The sequence below is a fragment of the Heteronotia binoei genome, chromosome 8 (genome assembly GCF_032191835.1).
Source record: "Heteronotia binoei isolate CCM8104 ecotype False Entrance Well chromosome 8, APGP_CSIRO_Hbin_v1, whole genome shotgun sequence".
NCBI classification, from domain to species: domain Eukaryota; kingdom Metazoa; phylum Chordata; class Lepidosauria; order Squamata; family Gekkonidae; genus Heteronotia; species Heteronotia binoei.
Window position 1 is genome coordinate 129,805,693 of NC_083230.1, and position 23,155 is coordinate 129,828,847.

The 23,155-nt window shown below is 47.7% G+C and overlaps 1 protein-coding gene across 1 annotated transcript; it reads right to left on the minus strand.

The window, feature by feature from the left end:
* Nucleotides 1-12,539: 12,539 nt before the first annotated feature.
* Nucleotides 12,540-22,734, minus strand: LOC132576681 (lithostathine-like). Its single transcript, XM_060246055.1, has 5 exons — nucleotides 22,668-22,734; nucleotides 21,043-21,158; nucleotides 17,773-17,919; nucleotides 14,053-14,173; nucleotides 12,540-12,613 (listed from the first exon to the last, which is right to left on the minus strand). Exons 1-5 carry the CDS (start codon nucleotides 22,732-22,734, stop codon nucleotides 12,540-12,542), a joined length of 525 nt encoding a protein of 174 aa, XP_060102038.1.
* Between the last annotated feature and the right edge of the window lie 421 nt (nucleotides 22,735-23,155).

Consider the following 23,155-nt stretch of genomic DNA (forward strand, 5'->3'; position numbering starts at 1 on the left):
CTCCTGAACAGGGCTTCTTGTATGGGGGTTGGGAAGGAGAAACAGGGGTTTTGGCCTTGCCTAATTCACCTACTGGGGTTGCCAAACTCCACGTAGGTTAACAAAACACAAGGCACCACGGTCTCCAAGCTAGAGAAAAACAATGAAAAGACCATGCAATTTTCAACTAACGTATGTATAAGTATATTACATTGTAGAATAATCAAACAAATTGGATGAAGTTACAATCCATGAATGGTGAAAAACCTTTTCAGTCCAGAGCATAAGCTACATCAGTAGGGCTTTTTTTTGAGCAGGAATGCAAAGAAACACAGTTCCAGTTGGCTTAGTATTAGGGGGTGTGGCCTAATATGCAAATAAGCTCATGCAAATATGGAAATAAGTCCACCAGTGGGGCCAGGACACTACAAGCCGTCCCACTGTTGCCCCCCAAGCACCAAGAATACAGAGCATCACTGCCCCAGAGAGTTCTGTCTATACTCTGGGGCTAATAGCCACTGATGGACTTCTGCTCTGCTAATCTTCTGCATGCAGAGTATGAGGTGCACACATAGCTTAGTCCATCACAGCTTCTCCTGTCTCCCTTCAAAGGCCTCCTAGTCCAAGGAAGTTGGAGGCAATGGTAGATTTGATCCTCACAAGTACGACCGAGGAGAGGTGGCTCAACTGTTGACAAGGCAGATTTTGGAATTCCGTTTACCAGGCCAGGAAATGGCCCCAGAAGTCTCTCTGCTCTCTGCCTACTTTCAGCTCATCAGCTTCTTCTTCTTATGGCTGGATCAGAAAGGAAATCTCTTGGTGGGGAGGAGAGTAGGAGAGACCTGATGAGGCAGATGAAAGGACGGAGAAAAGGATAAGCAAATTAGGAGGCACCCACGTGGACAAATTTCCCAGAGATTCTGTAAAAGACATCTGTGGGACACTGACAAGGAGGCGGTCCTCCTGCATCTACCAGCTGTGCCTTCCAGGATATGGCAGGAAAGGATGCTCCAGGATGCAGCCAGGTGTGCTTTGATAAAGCCAGGTTGACAAAGACTCCCACACAACTCCAAGGGTTTGTGTACATAAGAGGAGCCATGTTGGATCACGCCAATGGCCACTGCAGTCCAACACTCTGTGCCACATAAGAACATAAGAGGAGCCATGTTGGATCAGGCCAATGGCCCATCCAGTCCAACACTCTGTGTCACATAAGAACATAAGAGGAGCCATGTTGGATCAGGCCAATGGCCCATCCAGTCCAACACTCTGTGTCACATAAGAACATAAGAGGAGCCATGTTGGATCAGGCCAATGGCCCCTCCAGTCCAACACTCTGTGTCACATAAGAACATCAGAGAAGCCATGTTGGATCAGGCCAATGGCCCCTCCAGTCCAACACTCTGTGTCACATAAAAACATAAGAGAAGCCATGTTGGATCAGGCCAGTGGCCCATCGAGTCCAACACTCTGTGTCACACAGTAGCCGAAACCCAGGTGCCCACAGGAGGTCCACCAGCAGGACCAGAACCCCAAAAGCCTTCCCACTGTGGCCTCCCAAGCACCAAGAAGACAAAGCATCACTGCCCCAGAAAGACAGACACAGAGTGTTGGTCTGGAGGGGCCATTGGCATGCCCCAACATGGCTTCTCTTATGTTCTTATGTGACACAGAGTGTTGGACTGGAGGGCCCATTAGCCTGATCCAACATGGCTTCTCTTATGCTCTTACGTGACACAGAGAGTTGGAGTGGAGGGGCCATTGGCCTGACCCAACATGGCTTCTCTTATGTTCTTATGTGACACAGAGTGTTGGACTGGAGGGCCCATTGGCCTGATCCAACAGGGCTTCTCTTATGTTCTTACGTGACACAGAGTGTTGGAGTGGAGGGGCCATTGGCCTGACCCAACATGGCTTCTCTTATGTTCTTATGTGACACAGTGTTGGACTGGAGGGCCCATTGGCCTGATCCAACATGGCTTCTCTTATGTTCTTACGTGACACAGAGTGTTGGAGTGGATGGGCCATTGGCCTGATCCAACATGGCTTCTCTTATGTTCTTATGTGACACAGAGTGTTGGACTGGAGGGCCCATTGGCCTGATCCAACATGGCTTCTCTTATGTTCTTACGTGACACAGAGTGTTGGAGTGGATGGGCTTTTGGCCTGATCCAACATGGCTTCTCTTATGTTCTTACGTGACACAGAGTGTTGGAGTGGATGGGCCATTGGCATGATCCAACATGGCTTCTCTTATGTTCTTCTGTGACACAGAGTGTTGGACTGGATGGGCCATTGGCCTGATCCAACAGGGCTTCTCTTATGTTCTTATGTGACACAGAGTGTTGGACTGGAGGGCCCTATGGCCTGATCCAACATGGCTTCTCTTATGTTCTTACGTGACACAGAGTGTTGGAGTGGATGGGCTTTTGGCCTGATCCAACATGGCTTCTCTTATGTTCTTACGTGACACAGAGTGTTGGAGCGGATGGGCCATTGGCATGATCCAACATGGCTTCTCTTATGTTCTTCTGTGACCCAGAGTGTTGGACTGGATGGGCCATTGGCCTGATCCAACAGGGCTTCTCTTATGTTCTTATGTGACACAGAGTGTTGGACTGGATGGGCCATTGGCCTGATCCAACAGGGCTTCTCTTATGTTCTTATGTGACACAGAGTGTTGGACTGGAGGGCCCTTTGGCCTGATCCAACATGGCTTCTCTTATGTTCTTACGTGACACAGAGTGTTGGAGTGGATGGGCTTTTGGCCTGATCCAACATGGCTTCTCTTATGTTTTTCTGTGACACAGAGTGTTGGACTGGATTGGCCATTGGCCTGATCCAACAGGGCTTCTCTTATGTTCTTATGTGACACAGAGTGTTGGACTGGAGGGCCCTTTGGCCTGATCCAACATGGCTTCTCTTATGTTTTTACGTGACACAGAGTGTTGGAGTGGATGGGCTTTTGGCCTGATCCAACATGGCTTCTCTTATGTTCTTACGTGACACAGAGTGTTTGAGTGGATGGGCCATTGGCATGATCCAACATGGCTTCTCTTATGTTTTTCTGTGACACAGAGTGTTGGACTGGATGGGCCATTGGCCTGATCCAACAGGGCTTCTCTTATGTTCTTACGTGACACAGAGTGTTGGATGGGCTTTTGGCCTGATCCAACATGGCTTCTCTTATGTTCTTATGTGACACAGAGTGTTGGACTGGAGGGCCCATTGGCCTGATCCAACATGGCTTCTCTTATGTTCTTACGTGACACAGAGTGTTGGAGTGGAGGGCCCATTGGCCTGATCCAACATGGCTTCTCTGATGTTCTTACGTGACACAGAGTGTTGGAGTGGAGGGCCCATTGGCCTGATCCAACATGGCTTCTCTTTTGTTCTTATGTGACACAGAGTGTTGGACTGGAGGGCCCATTGCACTGATCCAACATGGCTTCTCTGATGTTCTTATGTAACACAGAGTGTTGGACTGGAGGGCCCATTGCACTGATCCAAAATGGCTTCTCTTATGTTCTTATGTGTCACAGAGTGTTGGGAGTGGATGGGCCATTGGCCTGATCCAAAATGGCTTCTCTTATGTTCTTATGTGACACAGAGTGTTGGACTGGAGGGGCCATTGGCTTGATGCAGTGCTTTTTTGAGCAGGAACGCACAGGAACACAGTTCCTGATGGCTTTGTGTCAGGAGATGTGGCCTAATATTCCAATGCCTTCTGCAGGACTTTTCCCACAAAAAGCCCTGTGTGAAACAATGGTGACATCACGGGATGTGGTCTAATATGCAATTGAGTTCCTGCTGGGCTTTTTTCTGTATAAAAAGCCCAGGCCTGATCCAACATGGCTTCTCTTATGTTCTTAAGAGCAGAGGTCCATGAGCGGCCATTAACGACAAAGAGACCTTGAAACGGCACGGCTAGACATCTGCCAGCAACCGGCCCGGTCAGACGTGTTTTGGGAATAAGGAATAAGGATTTTCCCATGAACTATTTATATCTTCATACAAGCACTTGTTTGCACTCTGCACTTCACTGGGAGTAATTTCCTATAGAGATTCTACGTGTGCTCAGTGACTTTGTTTTTGAATGTCATGATATTCCTTACCCATTGTAATGCCTTATAGGTTTGGTGTGGATTTTCACCTTTAAATATATATATTCTAAAATATATATATACTAATTCTAAATATATATATATATATACTAATTTGTCAAGCGTTGTTTTCGTTAGCATATCACGTTTTTCTTCTGACCCCTACCAGGGGTTTGGCAACCCTACCCCCCAAACCCTCCCCACCGAAGAAAGCTGTCTGAACCGAAGAGACAAGCTTGGTCTTCTTTGCTCAGAAGAAGTTTTATTCTCATCCTTGTGAATGAGAGACTTGAAAAGGATCCACTCAAGGTGAAGCTCTGGCTTTGTTGTTGTTGTTCAGTTGCACTGTCATGTCCGACTCTTTGCGGCCCCAGGGACAAAACCTGGCTACTCAGCTCCAATTAAAAGCTTGCTAGATTTGGGTTGGAACTGTGCCCTGGGCTTCTTTTCTCAGCCAGGAGAACACGCAAGCGGAGGGGAGGAGAAATTAGAAAGTCATTTGGGGAAAGAGGATATTGCAGATGAAATCGGGGATTGGCTCTTCCAGGCAAAGAGGAAGGAATTGGAACTGTCTTGACAGACAGCAGCATCCAAGCACTGGAGACATTCCCCAAAGAGGCTGAATCGTCATTGTTCATTGGAGGGACATCTGGCTTCCATTTGGATGCTGGAGAAGGACCAAAGAGCTAATTGTCAGCATTGTATTTGCACAGGTATGTCAAGGTGTCAGAACAGGTACGCTGTGCCCATTTGTGAGTATCTGGAAGGCAGAAGAGAGGGAGGGAGAAGATCATGTTAGGGACTAGGAGTTGCATGTGGAGAAGGCTTGCTGGGCTCTCGAATGGAAGATGTAAAGGCACCAGCAGATCCCATCACACAAAGCCTCCGCCCTGGATCCAGGAATGAAGACCCTTTATAAAGAACCCACAAATATAGAAACCTGGTTTGTTTTCACCTATAACAGCTTAAATCTGCAGGGAGGGAGGGGAGGGAGGGGGAGGGAGGGAGGGAGGGAAGGAAGGAAGGAAGGAAGGAAGGAAGGAAGGGAGGGAGGGAGGGAGGGAGGGAGGGAGGGAGGGAGGGAGGAAGGAAGGAAGGAAGGAAGGAAGGAAGGAAGGAAGGAAGGAAGGAAGGAAGGAAGGAAGGAAGGAAGGAAGGAAAGGGAAGGAAGGAAGGAAGGAAGGAAGGAAGGAAGGAAGGAAGGAAGGAAGGAAGGAAGGAAGGAAGGAAGGAAAGGGAAGGAAGGGAAGGACGGAGGGAGGGAGGGAAAGAGGGGGAGGGGAGGAAGAATGGAGGGAAGGGAGGGAGGGAGGCGGGAGGGAGGAAGGGAGGGAGGAAGGAAGGAAGGGAGGAAGAAGGGAGGGAGGAAAGGAAGGCAGGAGGGAGGATGGGTGGGAGGGAGGGAAGGAAGGGAGGGAGAAAGGGAGGGAGGAAGGGGGAGGGAGGAAAGAAGGGAGGGAGGGAGGGAAAGGGGGAGGGAGGAAGGGAGGGAAGGGAGGAGGGAGAGAGGGAAAGAGGGGGAGGAAGGAAAAAAGGGTTATTGAGGAAGACTCAGCATGGGTTCTGTAAGGGAAGATCTTGCCTCACTAACCTGTTGCATTTCTTTGAGGGGGTGAACAAACATGTGGACAAAGGAGACCCGATAGATGTTGTTTACCTTGACTTCCAGAAAGCTTTTGATAAAGTTCCTCATCAAAGGCTCCTTAGAAAGCTTGAGAGTCATGGAGTAAAAGGACAGGTCCTCTTGTGGATCAAAAACTGGCTGCGTAATAAGAAGCAGAGAGTGAGTATAAATGGGCAGTCTTCGCAGTGGAGGACGGTAAGCACTGGAGTGCCGCAGGGCTCGGTACTGGGTCCCATGCTCTTTAACTTGTTCATAAATGACTTGGAGTTGGGAGTCAGCAGTGAAGTGGCCAAGTTTGCGGATGACACTAAATTGTTCAGGGTGGTGAGAACCAGAGAGGATTGTGAGGAACTCCAAAGGGATCTCTAGAGGCTGGGTGAGTGGGCGTCAACGTGGCAGATGCGGTTCAGTGTGGCCAAGTGCAAAGTAATGCACATTGGGGCCAAGAATCCCAGCTACAAATACAAGTTGATGGGGTGTGAACTGGCAGAGACTGACCAAGAGAGAGATCTTGGGGTCGTGGTAAATAACTCACTGAAAATGTCAAGACAGTGTGTGATTGCAATAAAAAAAAGGCCAACGCCATGCCGGGAATTATTAGGAAAGGAATTGAAAACAAATCAGCCAGTATCATAATGCCCCTGTATAAATTGATGGTGCGGTCTTATTTGGAGTACTGTATGCAATTCTGGTCACCGCACCTCAAAAAGGATATTACAGCACTGGAAAAAGTGCAGAAAAGGGCAACTAGAATGATTACAGGTTTGGAACACTTTCCCTATGAAGAAAGGTTAAAACGCTTGGGGCTCTTTAGCTTGGAGAAACGTCAACTACGGGGTGACATGATAGAGGTTTACAAGATTATGCATGGGATGGAGAAGGTAGAGAAAGAAGTCCTTTTCTCCCTTTCTCACAATACAAGAACTCGTGGGCATTCGATGAAATTGCTGAGCAGACAGGTTAAAACGGATAAAAGGAGGTACTTCTTCATCGAAAGGGTGATTAACATGTGGAATTCACTGTCACAGGAGGTGGCGGCGGCTATAAAAATATGGAGCAGGTCCATCAGTGGCTAATAGCCACAGTGGGTATATATTTGAGAGGTTCTTTCCCCATGTATCTTCCTCCAGGGATCCAAGTAACATACACAGTTCTCCCCCTCCCCACCCCGCACCCCAATATGCACCTTTCATTTTATCCTGCAGTAGCCTCCCCAGCACTCAGAACCCCCCCCCCCCCCCCGAGTTCCCGTTGAATTCAACTGAATTTCATTGAATGTTGAATTCAATGAAATGAGACATACAATAGAATCCTAGAGTTGGAAGGGACCTCCAGTGTCATCTAGTACAACCCCTGCACAATACAGGAAACTCACAAACGCCTCCCCCTAAATTCACAGAAGGCCAAAGAAGAAGGGGACGGCAAAAGATGAGATGGCTGGACAGCGTTACTGATGTAACAAACACGAATTTGAGCAGACTTCGGAGGATGGTAACACAGGAGGGCCTGATGTGACTTTCTCCAGGGGGTCGCAAAGTCAGACTCGACTGTGTGACTGAACAACAACAACAAATTCACAGGCTCTTTATTGCTGTCAGATGGCCATCTAGCCTCCACTTAAAAACCTCCAAGGAAGGAGAGCCCTCCACCTCCCGAGGAAGCCTGTTCCACTGAAGAACCGCTCTAACGGTCAGCAAGTTCTTCCTAATAGAATATAGAATCATAGAGTTGGAAGGGACCTCCAGGCTCATCTAGTCCAACCCCCTGCACAATACAGGAAACTCACAAACACCTCCCCCTAAATTCACAGGACCCTCATTGCTGTCAGATGGCCATCTTGCCTGTTGAAAAACCTCCAAGGAAGGAGAGCCCACCACCTCCCCAGGAGGAAGCCTGTTCCACTGAGGAACCACTATAAACTCACAAACCCCTCCCCCTAAACTCACAGGATCCTCATTGCTGTCAGATGGCCACCTAGCCTCTGTTGAAAAACCTCCAAGGAAGGAGAGCCCACCACCTCCCCAGGAGGAAGCCTGTTCCACTGAGGAACCCCTCTAAACTCACAAATACCTCCCCCTAAATTCACAGGCTCTTCACTGCTGTCAGATGGCCATCTAGCCTCCACTTAAAAACCTCCAAGGAAGGAGAGCCCTCCACCTCCCGAGGAAGCCTGTTCCACTGAAGAACCGCTCTAACGGTCAGCAAGTTCTTCCTAATAGAATATAGAATCATAGAGTTGGAAGGGACCTCCAGGGTCATCTAGTCCAACCCCCTGCACAATGCAGGAAACTCACAAACACCTCCCCCTAAATTCACAGGGTCTGCATTGCTGTCAGATGGCCATCTAGCCTCTGTTGAAAAACCTCCAAGGAAGGAGAGCCCACCACCTCCTGAGGAGGAAGCCTGTTCCACTGAGGAACCGCTCTAAACTCACAAACCCCTCCCCCTAAATTCACAGGATCTCCATTGCTGTCAGATGGCCATCTAGCCTCTGTTGAAAAACCTCCAATGAAGGAGAGCCCACCACCTCCCCAGGAGGAAGCCTGTTCCACTGAGGAACCACTCTAAACTCACAAACCCCTCCCCCTAAATTCACAGGATCTGCATTGCTGTCAGATGGCCCTCTAGCCTCTGCTGAAAAACCTCCAAGGAAGGAGAGCCCACCACCTCCCAAGGGGGAAGCCTGTTCCACTGAGGAACCGCTCTAAACTCACAAACCCCTCCCCCTGAATTCACAGGATCTTCATTGCTGTCAGATGGCCCTCTAGCCTCTGTTGAAAAAACTCCAAGGAAGGAGAGCCTTTTTTGTGTAAAACAATAATTTTGGCAAGACTCCAAGACTGAGGGACTGAGCCAGAATCGAGAATATAGTTAAAAAGAGATAGTAAGAAGGAAGATAATGTAGAACTATAAGCTTTATAAAATTCAGAAGTGAAGCCATCCAGACCCGGCGATTTGTTTGTGCGCAATGATTTGATGGCTTCAGCAAGTTCCAGCTCATCAATGGGGCGGTCAAGACACTTTCTGTGGGCTTCTAGCAAAGTGGGGAGTGTAGTAACGGATTGAAAAAACTCAGAGATCGCTTCAGGTGGTGGGTTCTTGGATTGGTATAGAGAAGAGTAGAATTGACTAAAAATATCTAAAATAGACTTTGAAGAAGTGCATACAACGCCTTCGCGATTTCTGAGACCCTTCACATTCAGGTTGGTGGCTTGCTGTTTGGCTTTCCACGCTAGAAGCCTATGAAATTTTGGGCCCCGATAACAAAAGGCTTGTTTGGTAAATAGCAGATTACATTTGATTTTTTCAGTATCCAGGGCCTCTAACCTTTTCCTTTCCTCTTGCAAGTGCTGAAATGTTTTTTTGCTGCAAGTGCGTTTATGTTGGAGTTCAAGATCTTTGATTTTCTCAGTCAAGAGGTTAATAAGATGTTGTTTTTTCTTTTTTTGGGTGGCAGCCAATGCAATAATTTTGCCTCTTAGGAAGGCTTTGCACGCATCCCAGACCGTTTGGGAAGGGATGTCATCAGAAAGATTGTGGCTAAAAAATTCCTTAATTTCCTGTTCGATTAGGTTGAAAAGTTCTTTATCTAATAATAAATAATTGTCAAGTCTCCAGGAAAAGCTACGGTCATATTGTACAGTTTTCTTAATAGAGCAGGTAACTGGCGCGTGATCAGACCAGAGTTTTGGTTCAATTGAGGCATCTACGAGAGCATTACAAAGAGAATCAGAAATAAAGATATAATCAATGCGCGTGTGAGTTTGATGCTGCGAAGAAAAGTAGGTAAAGTCCCGCTCATTTTGATGGAGAAACCTCCAGGAGTCTGTAAGCCCCATTTCTGACATTATTTTATGCAAGCCTGAGGGGGAAAAGCCTCGTCTGGGTGGGGAGTGGAGAGGTGAATGTTCCGATTTTCTGTCTAGCCGAGTGTCCATAAGGAAATTAAAGTCAGCTCCGATAATTAAAGGGCCTTCCTGGAAAGCTTTTAATTTGTTCATAATCTCCCGGATAAATTCTAGTTGTCCCGAATTAGGCGCATAAATGGCAGCTAGGGTTGTGATTTCGTCATTGAGTCTACCCTTAACAAAAAGAAATCTACCACGTTCATCTATCTCAGAGGCCAAGCAAGAAAACTGAACTGAACGTGAGAGTAAAATGGCAACCCCCCTGGCATGAGAGGAACCAGAGGCTGTGAAAGACACAGGAAAAAGGGCAGAGCGAAATAGGGGATTAATGTCATTTCGTAAGTGTGTCTCTTGTAGAAAGATAATGTCTAGAGCACGTTTCTTCAACCCTGAGAGAATGCGTCTAGATTTGATTTTGCTATTAAGCCCTCGACAGTTCAGCGAAAAGATTTTTAGGTCCAGGGCCATTTAGGTCAAAATATATGGATTATAAATTAGGTCTCCCGTCAGGGACAAAGGACGGAGACGATAGACAATTACAATGCAAGATCCATAGCAGGGAAATGCAGTATGAGACCTCATGACTATGAAAAAGGATGGTTTGTATGTGAGTGAATGTAGGACAGTGTCCCAATCTATGATTACTGCGGGAATATAATGGGATATTGGAAAGGTACTAATTGCTATAACAGGGCTAAATAGAAATAGTAGTTTAAGCCAACTTGGCGGGCCTTTGAGAAAGAAAAATGACGAGCTGTTTCAAGAACTGTGGACAGAGGGGCACTTTTCTCCACTCCTGGTGGCACTGCCCAATCATAAATAGCTTTTGGAGACAAATCTATCAAGAAGTACAAGAACTCACATCATACTCTCCTCCATTTACGCCCGAATTTGCCCTTTTAAATCTTCTAGATAACTCAAATATCCCCGAATCTGCAGAGGAATTGATCTCACTCATGTTTGTGGCTGCTAAATTTGCAATAGCTCTAGTTTGGAAACAACACTCTCCCCCCTCACGACAAACTTGGTGGTTAAAATTGTGGGATTATTTTGCACTGGATAAGCTCACTTATGACTTAGGCCCTCATCGTTCCCAACAAATTGCTTCCTCAAATTTTATAGAAAAATGGCGACCTTTCATTGATAAAGTTTATGCTGATAATAGAATCCCCAATGCCTCATACCACACTATATTGATGTCCTGTCAATTACTTTCGTAACTGCACTCTGTAATGTTTCATGGTGTCATGTTTTGATATTTGATATTTGATGCATACTCATGGTTTTCGTTTGTTATATCTGTATCGCACTTCTTAACTCAATAAAGCATTCTTAAGTTAAAAAAAAGGGGGGGGGGAAGGAGAGCCCACCACCTCCCAGGGAGGAAGCCTGTTCCACTGAGGAACTGCTCTAACAGTCAGGAAGTTCTTCCTAATGTTAAGCCAGAAACTCTTGTGATTTACATATATATTCTTGAGGGGTCAGTTACTTGCTTAGTCCCCTGAGGACCCAATCCCCTAAGAAAGTGACTGAGGCAGCCCCCCCAAACTCAGGTTCCCTACCAGAATGAGGCACCTGAAGCCTCTCCCCCCTCAGGGTTGCCAATCTCCAGGTGGGGGCAGGGGATCCCCCGGATTGGAAGCCCTCCCTTTGCTTCAGGGTCATCAGAAACGGGGGAGGGGGGGAGAGGAAGGAAATGCTTGCTGGGCACTCCATTATTCCCTGTGGAGACTGATTCCCATAAGGTATCATGGAGAATTGATCTGTGGGCATCTGAGGCTCTGGGCAGGCTGTTTTTTGAGGTAGAGGCACCAAGTTTTCAGCGTAGCATTCGGTACCTCTCCTCAAAACACCCTCCAAATTTCTAAAACATTGGACCAGGGGGTTCAATTTTGTGAGCCCCCCAAAAAGTTGCCCCTTTCCTTCCTTATTTCCAAATGGAGGGAAGGCATTTTAAAAGGTGTGCGGTCCCTTTAAATGTGATTGCCAGAACTTACTTCGGTGTTCAATTGTGCTTGTCATACCCTTGCTCCTGGCTCCACCCCCAAAATCTCCTACCTCCACCCCCAAATTCCCCAGATATTTCTTGAGTCAAACCCAGCGAGCCTACCCAAAAGCTGCATGAACACAAAAGACGCACACCAAGCGTTCTTTGCTCAGAAGATTTATTCTCCTCCCTGGGAGTGAGAGACATGAGAGAAGGCAGAAGCTGCCCAGAAGCTGCAGAAGACCTGCACAGCATGCAACCCATTAAACCCCTAAAATCATAGAATCCTAGAGTTGGAAGGGACCTCCAGGGTCATCTAGTCCAGCCCCCTGCACAATACAGGAAACGCACAAATACCTCCCCCCTCAATTCACAGGATCTGCATTGCTGTCACTGAGCAGCAATGCTCTGTTTGCACATGTTTAATCTCATGCATGCACGCTTCGCTATCAGAGATGAGCTAAGTGGCCCACGCTTTAAGCAAAGCTCCTATTCAGCGTGGCCTAGAAGAATCTTCTCTCTGAACGCATTTCTCTGTTTCACGACGAGGGGTTGCATGTCTGACGCAAGAAAACAGGAAAGGTTTCCAATCTGGTGGTGAAGATTTCAAGGAGAAGAGGTCAACTCGCTCTCCGAGGGGAAAACCTGGCTACTCCGCTGCAATTAAAAGCTTGCTGGATTTGGGTTGGAAGTGCCCTGAGCTTCTTTTCTAAGCCAGGAGAACAGGGCAAGCGGAGGGGAGGAGAAATTAAAAAGTCATTTGGGGAAGGGGATATTGCAGGTGGAATTTGGGAGTGGCTCTTTGGGGCAAGGAGTTGGAACTGCTTCCTTGATAGCGCAGCATCCAAGAACGGGAGACATCGCCCCAAGAGGCTGAATCTTCATTGTTCGTTGAAGACACATCTGGCTTCCATCTGGATGCTGAAGGTGCTGAAGATCTAATAGCCAGCTCTGTATTTGCACAGGTATGGCAAGGTGTCAGCACAGGTGCGCTGTGCCCATTTCTGAGCATCTGGAAGGCAGAAGGGGGTGAGAGAGAAGATCATGTTAGGGGCTAAGAGGTGCATGTAGAGAAGCTTGCTAAGCTCTTGTACGGAAGACGTAAAAGCACCAACAAATCCTCCGCCCTGGATCCAAGAATGAAGACCATGAATAAATAGTCTGCTCAGATAGGATACACATTTTGTCTCCACCTGTACCCAGGGTTCCCTCTAAGCTGAGTTTGCATGAGCCGCTCACAGATTTTTAGCCTCCACCTCACACATTTTTTGTCTCAGCTCAGGAAGGATGACACAAGAACACACTCATTGATGCAGCAGTTCACAACTGTAATGCCAGAAGCTCACAACATAGAATTTTTGCTCACAAGACTCTGCAGCTTAGAGGGAACATTGCCTGTAACTGCTTAAGTCTGTGCCTATGTAAGACAACATAAAGACCCTTTCCATCATTAAGAGCTTGTGGTCTCCTATTTAATGTTTTGGACAGAAGGAAGGGAGGGAGGGAGGGAGGGAGGAAGGGAGGAAGGGAGGAAGGAAGGGAGGGAGGGAGGGAGGGAGGGAGGAAGGAAGGAAGGAAGGAAGGAAGGAAGGAAGGAAGGAAGGAAGGGAGGGAGGGAGGGAGGGAGGAAGGAAGGGAGGGAGGGAGGGAGGGAGGAAGGAAGGAAGGAAGGAAGGAAGGAAGGAAGGAAGGAAGGAAGGAAGGAAGGAAAGGAGGGAGGGAGGGAGGAAGGGAGGAAGGAAGGAAGGAAGGAAGGAAGGAAAGAAGGGAGGGAGGAAGGAAGGAAGGAAGGAAGGGAGGGAGGAAGGAAGGAAGGAAGGAAGGAAGGAAAGGAGGGAGGGAGGAAGGAAGGAAGGAAGGAAGGAAGGAAGGAAAGGAGGGAGGGAGGGAGGGAGGAAGGAAGGAAGGAAGGAAAGGAGGGAGGAAGGGAGGAAGGGAAGAAGGAAGGGAAGGGAAGTCAGCAAGATGACACGACAGCAAGGTGGTGCAGCACAAAACAGTACCGCAATACAGCATCACAGTACAGTAGCAGCAGAGCAGTAGCGGGGAGGTGGACCGATCAATAAATAGATGCCCGCTGCCTCATCCAAGGACATCGCAGAACAGCTCCATTTTGCAGGCCCTACGAAAAGCCAGCAAGCCATGTAGGGCTGGGATATCCATTGGGAGCTGATTCCACCAGGTCGAGGCCAAGACGAAGAAAGTCCTGGCCCTCATAGAGGCAAGACGGGCATCTCTTGGGCCGGGGACTGTCAGAAGATCTTGGGAGGCCGAACGAAGCGACCTCCGGGGCGTATATGGGAGGAGACGGATGGGCACAAGATGTGGGTGTCAAGTGGGAGGATCAAACGGGTGTCATGGTGACAGAAAGTGCCCGATCCCTCCCCTAAGCATTCTTCACACACACACCCCGCACCCCTTAATTTCTTTGCCCAGACCCTTCTCGCATACTTGTGTTCTGGATGTTGGTCATGGCGACACATTCGTAGGAGGAAATGGCGGTGCTGAGGCTGCGGCCGTCCCAGAGAGGCAAGCTGAGAGGGGATGCGTCGCTCCATTCCCAGACCATGTACTGAGGAGGGTGAGAGAGAACATAAGAACATAAGAGAAGCCATGTTGGATCAGGCCAGTTGCCCATCCAGTCCAACACTCTGTGTCACAGAAGAACATAAGAGAAGCCATGTTTGATCAGGCCAATGGCCCATCCAGTCCAACACTCTGTGTCACAAAAGAACATAAGAAAAGCCATGTTTGATCAGGCCAATGGCCCATCCAATCCATCACTTTGTGTCAGAAAAACAGAAGAGAAGCCATGTTGGATCAGGCCAATGGCCCATCCAGTCCAACACTCTGTGTCAAATAAGAACATAAGAGAAGCCATGTTGGATCTGGCCAATGGTCCATCCAGTCCAACACTCTGTGTCACAGAAGAACGTAAGAGAAGCCATGTTGGATCAGGCCAGTTGCCCATCCAGGCCAACACTCTGTGTCACAGAAGAACATAAGAGAAGCCATGTTTGATCAGGCCAATGGCCCATCCAGTCCAACACTCTGTGTCACAAAAGAACATAAGAAAAGCCATGTTTGATCAGGCCAATGGCCCATCCAATCCATCACTTTGTGTCACAGAAGAACATAAGAGAAGCCATGTTGGATCAGGCCAATGGCCCATCCAGTCCAACACTCTGTGTCAAATAAGAACATAAGAGAAGCCATGTTGGATCTGGCCAATGGTCCATCCAGTCCAACATTCTGTGTCACACAATGGCCCAAAAAAACCCAGGTGCCATCAGGAGGTCCACCAGTGGGCCCAGGACACTAGAAGCCTTCACACTGTTGCCCCCCCCCACCCCAAGCACCAAGAAGACAGAGCATCACTGCCCCAGACATAAGAATGTAAGAGAAGCCATGGTGGATCAGGCCAATGGCCCATCCAGTCCAACACCTCTGTCACATAAGAACATAAGAGAAGCCATGTTGGATCAGGCCAATGGCCCATCCAGTCCAACACTCTGTGTCACAGAAGAATATAAGAGAAGCTATGTTGTATCAGGCCAATGGCCCATCCAGTCCAACACTCTGTGTCACACAGTGGCCAACCCCCCCCCCCCAAAAAAAAAACCCAGGTGTCATCAGGAGGTCCATCAGTGGGGCCAGGACACTAGAAGCTCTCACACTGTTGCCCCTCAAGTTCCAAGAATACAGAGCATCACTTGTCCCAGACAGAGAGTTCCAATGAAAAGCTGTGGCTCAGAGCTACTAATGGACCTCTGCTCCATATGCTTATCCAATCCCCTCTTGAAACTGGCTATGCTTGTAGCTGTCATCACCTCCTTTGGCAGTGAATTCTACAGAAATATCTTGTGAGAAAAGGCAACAGAAGGAGAGAGAAGGCAAGCAGATCTCCAGTGATTCAGGACTTGGAGCATCTCTTCTGTAGGAAAAAGCTAACGATTTGGGGGCTTTTTCTTAATTTGAAGTCTGTTGAACAGGCCGGGAAACAAGAAGGCTATTTAAAAATTCTGAATGACTCAAGTCTGGGAAAATCGTTACTTTTTGCTGGTGGGGGGGCATCATCCAATAAAGTGACAAGCATATTTTGAGGACTGAGAGAAGGAATTAATGCTTCCCAGAGATGGTGGTCCCTTGGCGTAGGCTGGTGAACACTGATTGAAAAAGAAAAGAGGTCATGAAAGGTCTCCGAATGGGGCCAAATATTGAGGTATGACTCATTGGGATAGCCTAGGGTTGCCAGGTTAGAATCATAGAATCACAGAGTTGGAAGTGACCTCCAGGGTCATCTAGTCCAACCCACTGCACAATGCAGGAAACTCACAAATACCTCCACTTAAATTTCCCCAAAATTCACAGGATCACCATTGCTGTCAGATGGCCATCTAGCCACTGTTTAAAAACCTCCAAGAAAGGAGAACCCACCACCTCCTGAGGAAGCATGTTCCACTTACGAATCCCTCTAATGGCCAGGAAGTTCTTCCTAATACAATATAGATTCATAGAGTTGGAAGGGACATTTAGTTCAACCCCCTGCACAATGCAAAAAACTCACAAACACCTCTTCCTAAATTCACAAGATCTCCATTGCTGTCAGATGGCCATCTAGACTCTGTTTAAAAACCTCCAAGAAAGAAGAGCCCACCACCTCCCGAGGAGGAAGACTGTTCCACTAATGAATCCCTCTAACGGTCAGGAAGTTCTTCCTAATAGAATATAGATTCACAGAGTTGGTAGGGACCTCTAGGTAGATGACCCAGGTTGGTAGGTCATCTAGTCCAACTCCCTGCGCAATGCAGGAAACTCACAAATACCTCCCCCTAAATTCCCCCTAAATTCACAGGATTACCATTGTTTTTACATGGCCATCTAACCTCTGTTTAAAACCTCCAAGGAAGGAGAGCCCACCACCTCCCAAAGAGGAAGCCTGTTCCACTGAGGAATCGCTCTAATGGTCAGGAAGTTCTTCCTAATGTTGAGCCGGAAACTCTTTTGATTTAATTTCAACCCATTGGTTCTGGTTCTACCTTCCGGGGACACAGAAGACAATTCCACCCCATCCTCTAAGACAGCCCTTCAAGGACTTGAAGATGGTGATCCTATCACCTCTCAGTCACCTCCTCTCCAGGCTAAACATGCCCAGCTCCTTCAACCTTTCCTCATAGGACTTGGTCTCTAGACCCCTCACCATCTTCGTCGCCCTCCTCTGGACCTGTTCCAGCTTGTCTATATCCTTCTTAAAATGTGGTGCCCAAAACTGAACACAGTCCTCCAGGTGAGGTCTTACTAGAGCAGAGTAAAGCGACACCATCACTTCACGTGATCTGGACACTATACCTCTGTTGATTTCAACCCACTGGTTCTGGTCCTACCTTCTGGGGCCACAGAAAACAATTCCACACCGTCCTCTATATGACAGCCCTTCAAGGACTTGAAGATGGTGATCCTATCCCCTCTCAGCCGCCTCCTCTCCAGGCTAAACATGCCCAGGTTGGAAGCTTTGGGGGTGGAGCCAGGAGAAGGCGGGGTTTGGGGAGGGGAGGGGCCTTGGCATGGCACAATGCCTGAGAGCTCACTCTTCCAAGCAGCCATTTCCTCCAGGGGAGCTGATCTCTGCCAGCTGGAGATCAAGTTGTAAAACTGGGAGATCTCCAGGCCCCAGCTGGAGTAAGGTTTCCAAGTCCAATTCAGGAAATATCTGGGGACTTTGGGGGCGGAGCCTGGAGCAAGGGTGTGACCAGCATAATTGAACTCCAAAGGGAGTTCTGACCATCACATTTAAAGGGACTTTTTAAATGCCTGCCTTCCATAGGAAATAATGAAGGATAGAGGCACCTTCTTTGGGGGCTCATAGAATTGGACTCCATGGTCCAATCTTTTCGAAACTTGAGGGGTATTTCGGGGAGAGGCATTGGGTGCTATGCTAAAAATTTGGTGCCTCTACCTCAAAAAACAGCCTCTCCAGAGCCCCAGATACCAGTGGATCAATTAGCTATTATACCCTATGGGAATAAGTCCCTCCCCTCCCCTTGCTTTCTGATGACTTTGAAGGGTGGGGAGGACTTCCAAACCGGGGGATCCCCTGCCTCCACCTGGGGATTGGCAATCCTAACCTGGAGGCTGGAAACTGTGGCAAAGGGTCTTAAGTGGGGCACCTACCCCATTGTTGCGGGTGCCCTCCAGACCAACCCAGACGTTGCTGGCACTCTTGCTATTCAGGTAGGAGGCGACTATTTTCCCCTCATTTTGCGAAAGAAGAGAAGCCAGGTGAGCTTCGGGCCCGGAAGCTATGCCCTGACAGTTGACCTGCAAAGAGAAGAAAGAAGCAGTCACAGTTACTGGGTGGAAAGAAAGCAACTTTAACTTAGATTAGATTAGATTAGATAATTTTATTTATATCCCGCCCTCCCCGCCGGGGCAGGCTCAGGGCGGCTAACAGTAACAGTAACATTCCATTGTATAAAAACAAGGTTACATTCAACATTAAAATTCTAATAGATTTAAAATTAATTACAGTTATAAAAGTGCTAATGCTATTGCTATTTGTTCTTTATTATGATGGCGGTATCATTAGTACTTAATTTTCTACATCATCGAAAGCCAGTCGGAAGAGGAAAGTCTTGCAGGCCCTGCGGAATTGTTCAAGATCCCGCAGGGCCCGCATTTCCTCTGGAAGTTGGTTCCATAAGCTCGGGGCCACAGAGGAGAAGGCCCGATTGCGGGTGCATTGCAACTTCACCTCTCTTGGTCCGGGGATAGTCAGCAAGTTTTTTCCAGCTGACCTCAGTGCTCTCTGGGGTTCATATAGGGAGAGACGGTCCCTGAGGTAGACAGGTCCTCGACCATAAACTTTAAATGCATTCTCCAAGCCTCTGGCTGGCTTGACTTAGAAAAGTGATTTAAAGAGACAAATGTCTTCTCCAAGCCAGCTGACGGGGCGGCGGGGCTTTGAGAGAAGAAGAATCTCCTTTACCTCCCCCTCACACACATACACAACAGACAGTTGTGGACTGCACAGCTGTGGGGGGGGGGGCGGGATCACGACATCAAGCCCCCCAACGAAAGAACTGAGTCAGCCCCAACTTGGCAAAGAATCTTTGGTTTCTTCGGGTGCAGAATCGTTCCTCTCACACACGCCCCAAACGCATCACTGCTGATATGCGGCCCCTGCATTTCCCTGCAATCACTAGACTTGTGTGGGTTTTTAATACATATTAGAATCATTACAAAAAGGCGTTTCCTAATTATTTGATATGAGGCCAAAACAAATGTTGCATTAAAACAGCATATAATGGGGAGGCATGAGGGTCCTCCCTGTTTGATTTGGTTTCTTCAGATCTGAAGAAGAAGACAGTAGATTTATACCCTCCCTTCTCTCTGAATCAGAGCCTCAGAGCGGCTTACAATCTCCTTTATCTTCCTCTGTGAGGTGGGTGAGGCTGAGAGAGCTCTCCCAGACACTTCCCTTTCAAGGACAACTCTGCCAGAGCTCTGGCTGACCCAAAGCCATTCCAGCAGCTGCAAGTGGAAGACTGGGGAATCAAACCCAGTTCAATGCTGGAAATCTGACAAAAGCCCTAGTATTTGATAATGGATTGAGAATGTCTGGGATCTCTTGATTCAAGATAAGTTGGCATCCTGTATTTTGAAATATGAAAATCCATTATTAACTGATACCTTTGTCGAAAAATGGTTTGCTTTTTTTGCATATATAATGAAAAATCTTTGCCCTGTTTATTGATTCCAACAAAATATCTGGACTTTATTCTGCATTAAGCAGATATTGGAACATGATGTAAACATGTAACCCGAGTTAACTATTTTTGTATGTAATTTTTATTTTTGTTTCTGTTTTCACTTTTCTGTATGTTTTATAAGTGAAAATGATTTTATTTTTATCTTCATATGCTTCGCTTTGGATATAATGTGTTTAAAGATAATAAAAATTGTGAGTTATAAAAAAAACCCCAATTCTCCCAGATAAGAGTCCGTGCATTTAACCACTACACCAAACTGACTGTCTTAGAAGAAGATATTAGATTTATATCCCACCCTCCATTCTGAATCTTAAGAGAGCGGCTCAAAATCTCCTTTATCTTCTCCCCCCACAACAGACACCTGTGAGGTGGGTGGGGCTGAGAGAGCTCTGACAGCAGCTGCACTTTCAAGGACAGCTCTGCGAGAGCTATGGCTGACCCAAGGCCATTCCAGCGGTTGCAAGGGAAGGAGTGGGGAATCCAACCCGGTTCTCCCAGATAAGAGAGCTATGGCTGACCCAAGGCCATCCCAGCAGCTGCAAGTGGAGGAGTGGGAAATCAAACCTGGTTCTTTCAGATAACCACGACACCAAACTGGCTCTCTTGTACATGTGCACGAAAGCTCATACCCAGAATTAAACTCTGTTGGTCTTCAAGGTGCCCCTCGACTCAAACTTTGTCCTGCCGCTTCAAACCAACATGGTTACCCACCTGAATCTATCTTCATGAGACCATATGATATTTAAAATACTTCTGATTTACAGATACTTTATGAGGCCCCTGGATGGTTCTGGCAATGATGTCTCATTGTTGTATTTTGTAATGATTTCTATATTGTATCTTATGATATTATATAGCACCAACACATCCATAGCTCTCGCAGGAGTTGTCCATGAAAGGGCAGCTTCTAGGAGAGCTCTCTCAGCCCCACCCACCTCACAGGGTGTCTGTTGTGGGGAAAGAAGATAAAGGATATTGTAAGACGCTCTGAGACTCTGATTCGGAGAGAAGAGTGGGGTATAAATCTACTACTCCTTCTTCTCGAAACTATGGAATCTTGTGAGCTAAAACTACTTTGTGAGCTACTGGCATAAAGAAGAAGAAGATATTGGATTTATATCCCGCCCTCCACTCCGAAGACCCTCAGAGCGGCTCACAATCTCCTTTCCCTTCCTCCCCCACAACAGACACCCTGTGAGGTGGGTGGGGCTGAGAGGTCTCTCACAGAAGCTGCCCTTTCAAGGACAGAGTCTCAGAGTGGCCTACAATCTCCTTTCCCTTCCTCCCCCACAACAAACACCCTTTGAGGTGGGTGGGGCTGAGAGGGCTCTCCCAGAAGCTTCCCTTTCAAGGACAGACTCTCAGAGCAGGCTACAATCTTCTTTATCTTCTTTATTTAAATGGTTTAAATGGTTTTAGATGTATTTAAATGGTTTATGAATATGTTTTTTTGTGTGTGTGTTGATGTGTTGGTATGTTTGTGGAAGAGCACCTCATTTCGTTGCTCTCTTTTTGTTGAGAGCAATGACAATAAATTTATCTATCTATCTTTCTCATGACATCTGGCCCTCACAAGTTACCGGATGCTGCTTCTCTGCTCACACTTCCTGTGCCTTCTGCTGGAACTCCCCCTGCCCCGTCATAAAACACTAAGGACCCCCCCCCCCTTTACCTCTGCAAGATGCCAGGAGACATAGCTGTTTACAAATTGGTAACAGAACTGCTTGTAGTACAGCACATTGGGAGGACATCGAGCACGGCCTTCCACTACTGTGCCGTTCTGGGCACCTATAAGAGAGAGAAAGAGGGAGCAAGACAGCCACAATTGCAACAGGATACGAGCCCAGATACCATCTGGATTCAGTGGAGACGCACGGAGAACCAAGGTTTATGAGCCAAGGCTAGGGTTGCTAATCCCCAGGTGGGGGCAGGGGATCCCCTGGTTTGGAGGCCCTCCCCCCGCTTCAGGGTCATCAGAAAGCGGGGAGGAGGGGAGGGAAATGTCTGCTGGATACTCATGATTCCCTATGGAGACTTATTCCCATAGAAAATAATGAAGAATTTATCCACGGGTATCTGGGGCTCTTGGGGGCCCTGTTTTTTGAGGTAGAGGCACCAGATCTTCAGTATAGTATCCAGTGGCTCTCCCCAAAATGCTCTCTAAGTTTCAAAAAGATTGGACCAGGGGGTCCAATTCTATGAGCCCCCAAAGAAGGTGCTCCTATCCTTCCTTATTTCCTATGGAAGGAAGGCATTTAAAAGATGTGCGGTCCCTTGAAATGCGATGGCCAAAACTCCCTTCGGAGTTCAATTGTGCTTGTCACACCCTTGCTCCTGGCTCCACCCCAATGTCTCCTGACTCCACCCCCAAAGTCCCCAGATATTTCTTGAATTGGACTTGGCAACCCTAGCTGAGGCATAACTCCGAAACATTCCCTGTCCTCTGCCTTTAAGGGTTCCAATTAGGCTTGCTGATGCAGTCGCAGCTTCTCCAGCATATCCTTTACTTGTTGTGCTGGTCCACCCCCATCCCCTACTTCCCGTTCAGCACACACCAGCTGCAGAAGTCCTGCACAAGTCAGTCCTTGATGGACATGGAATGCATTGAGATGTGACATAAGCCGTGCAAATTATTCCTAGAGGGGAAATTGCCCGAGGGACAACCAGCAACAAGGGTTTCCTTTTGGAAAACAGGAAGGACGTTTGAATCCTCCTTTCCCTCCAGTTTTGAGCTCAAAGAGCTTGTACTGGAACTGTTGCAAAGGGTTTTCTGGCCTCATTAAAGTGCGATGAAGCACAACGCTATCTCTGACAACCCTAAACATGTGCCCCACTCCTGTGGAACAAAGAAAATAAGTGGGTAACTTCTTCCCAGTGCCAAAACAGCTCCCCAGGCTTACATTTTCTGCTGTCCTGCTAGGGGTTGCCAACCTCCAGGTGGGTCCTGGAGATCTCCTGGAATTACAGTTTACCTCCAGTTGACAGAAATTGTCCCTGGAGAAAATGGCAGTTTTGGGGGGGCGGAGCCTATGGCATTATGCGGCCTCCCTCTCCTCCCCAGGCTCCACTCCCCAAATCACCAGGAAATTACAAAGGCAGAGTTCGCAACTTCGGTCCAACAACTCCCAAAGACACACGAACTGGGCTGGGGAAAGGCAACAACAGAGACAAGGCCTGTAGCCCCCACAATAACCACTGATTACAATTCAGATGATTGGCAGGTTGCAGTAATGGGATAACATGGTGAGATAAAGCATCAAACTAATGGTTTGCTTATCTGTTTCTCCTAAAACTCACCTTCCACCAGGGGGTTCAAGAGCAGGCAGCTCAGGAGGCAGAGGCCAAGGTAGACGACCTGTCCCATCTTCTTGATTTCCTGTAAAACAAGGAGAGAGAAACATAAGAGAAGCCATGTTGGATCAGGCCAATGGCCCATGCAGTCCGACACACAGGGGCCAAAAAGCCCAGATGCTATCAGGAGTTCCACCAGTGGGGCCAGGATATTAGAAGTCTTCACTATGTTGTCCCTCCCAAGCACCAAGAATACAGAGCATCACTGCCCCAGACAGAGAGTTCCAACAATACACTGTGGCTGATAGACCTCTTCTCCATGTGCTTATCCAATCCCCTCTTGAAGCTGGCTATGCTTGTAGCCACCACCACCTCCTGTGGCAGTGAATTCCACTTGTTCATCACCCTTTGGGTGAAGAAGGACTTCCTTTTATCCTTTCTAACCTGACTGCTCAGCAATATCATGGAGTGCTCACAAGTTCTCGTATTATGAG

Bases quoted from the DNA above. Each gene is read 5' to 3' on its own strand.
- LOC132576681 (XM_060246055.1), bottom strand. From the start codon at position 22,734: ATGGGACAGGTCGTCTACCTTGGCCTCTGCCTCCTGAGCTGCCTGCTC. The intron at 21,159-22,667 runs GTGAGTTTTAGG...TCTCTCTTATAG, and splicing joins CTTGAACCCCCTGGTGGAAG to GTGCCCAGAACGGCACAGTA. The intron at 17,920-21,042 runs GTAAAGGGGGGG...TTCTCTTTGCAG, and splicing joins TCTCCTGGCATCTTGCAGAG to GTCAACTGTCAGGGCATAGC.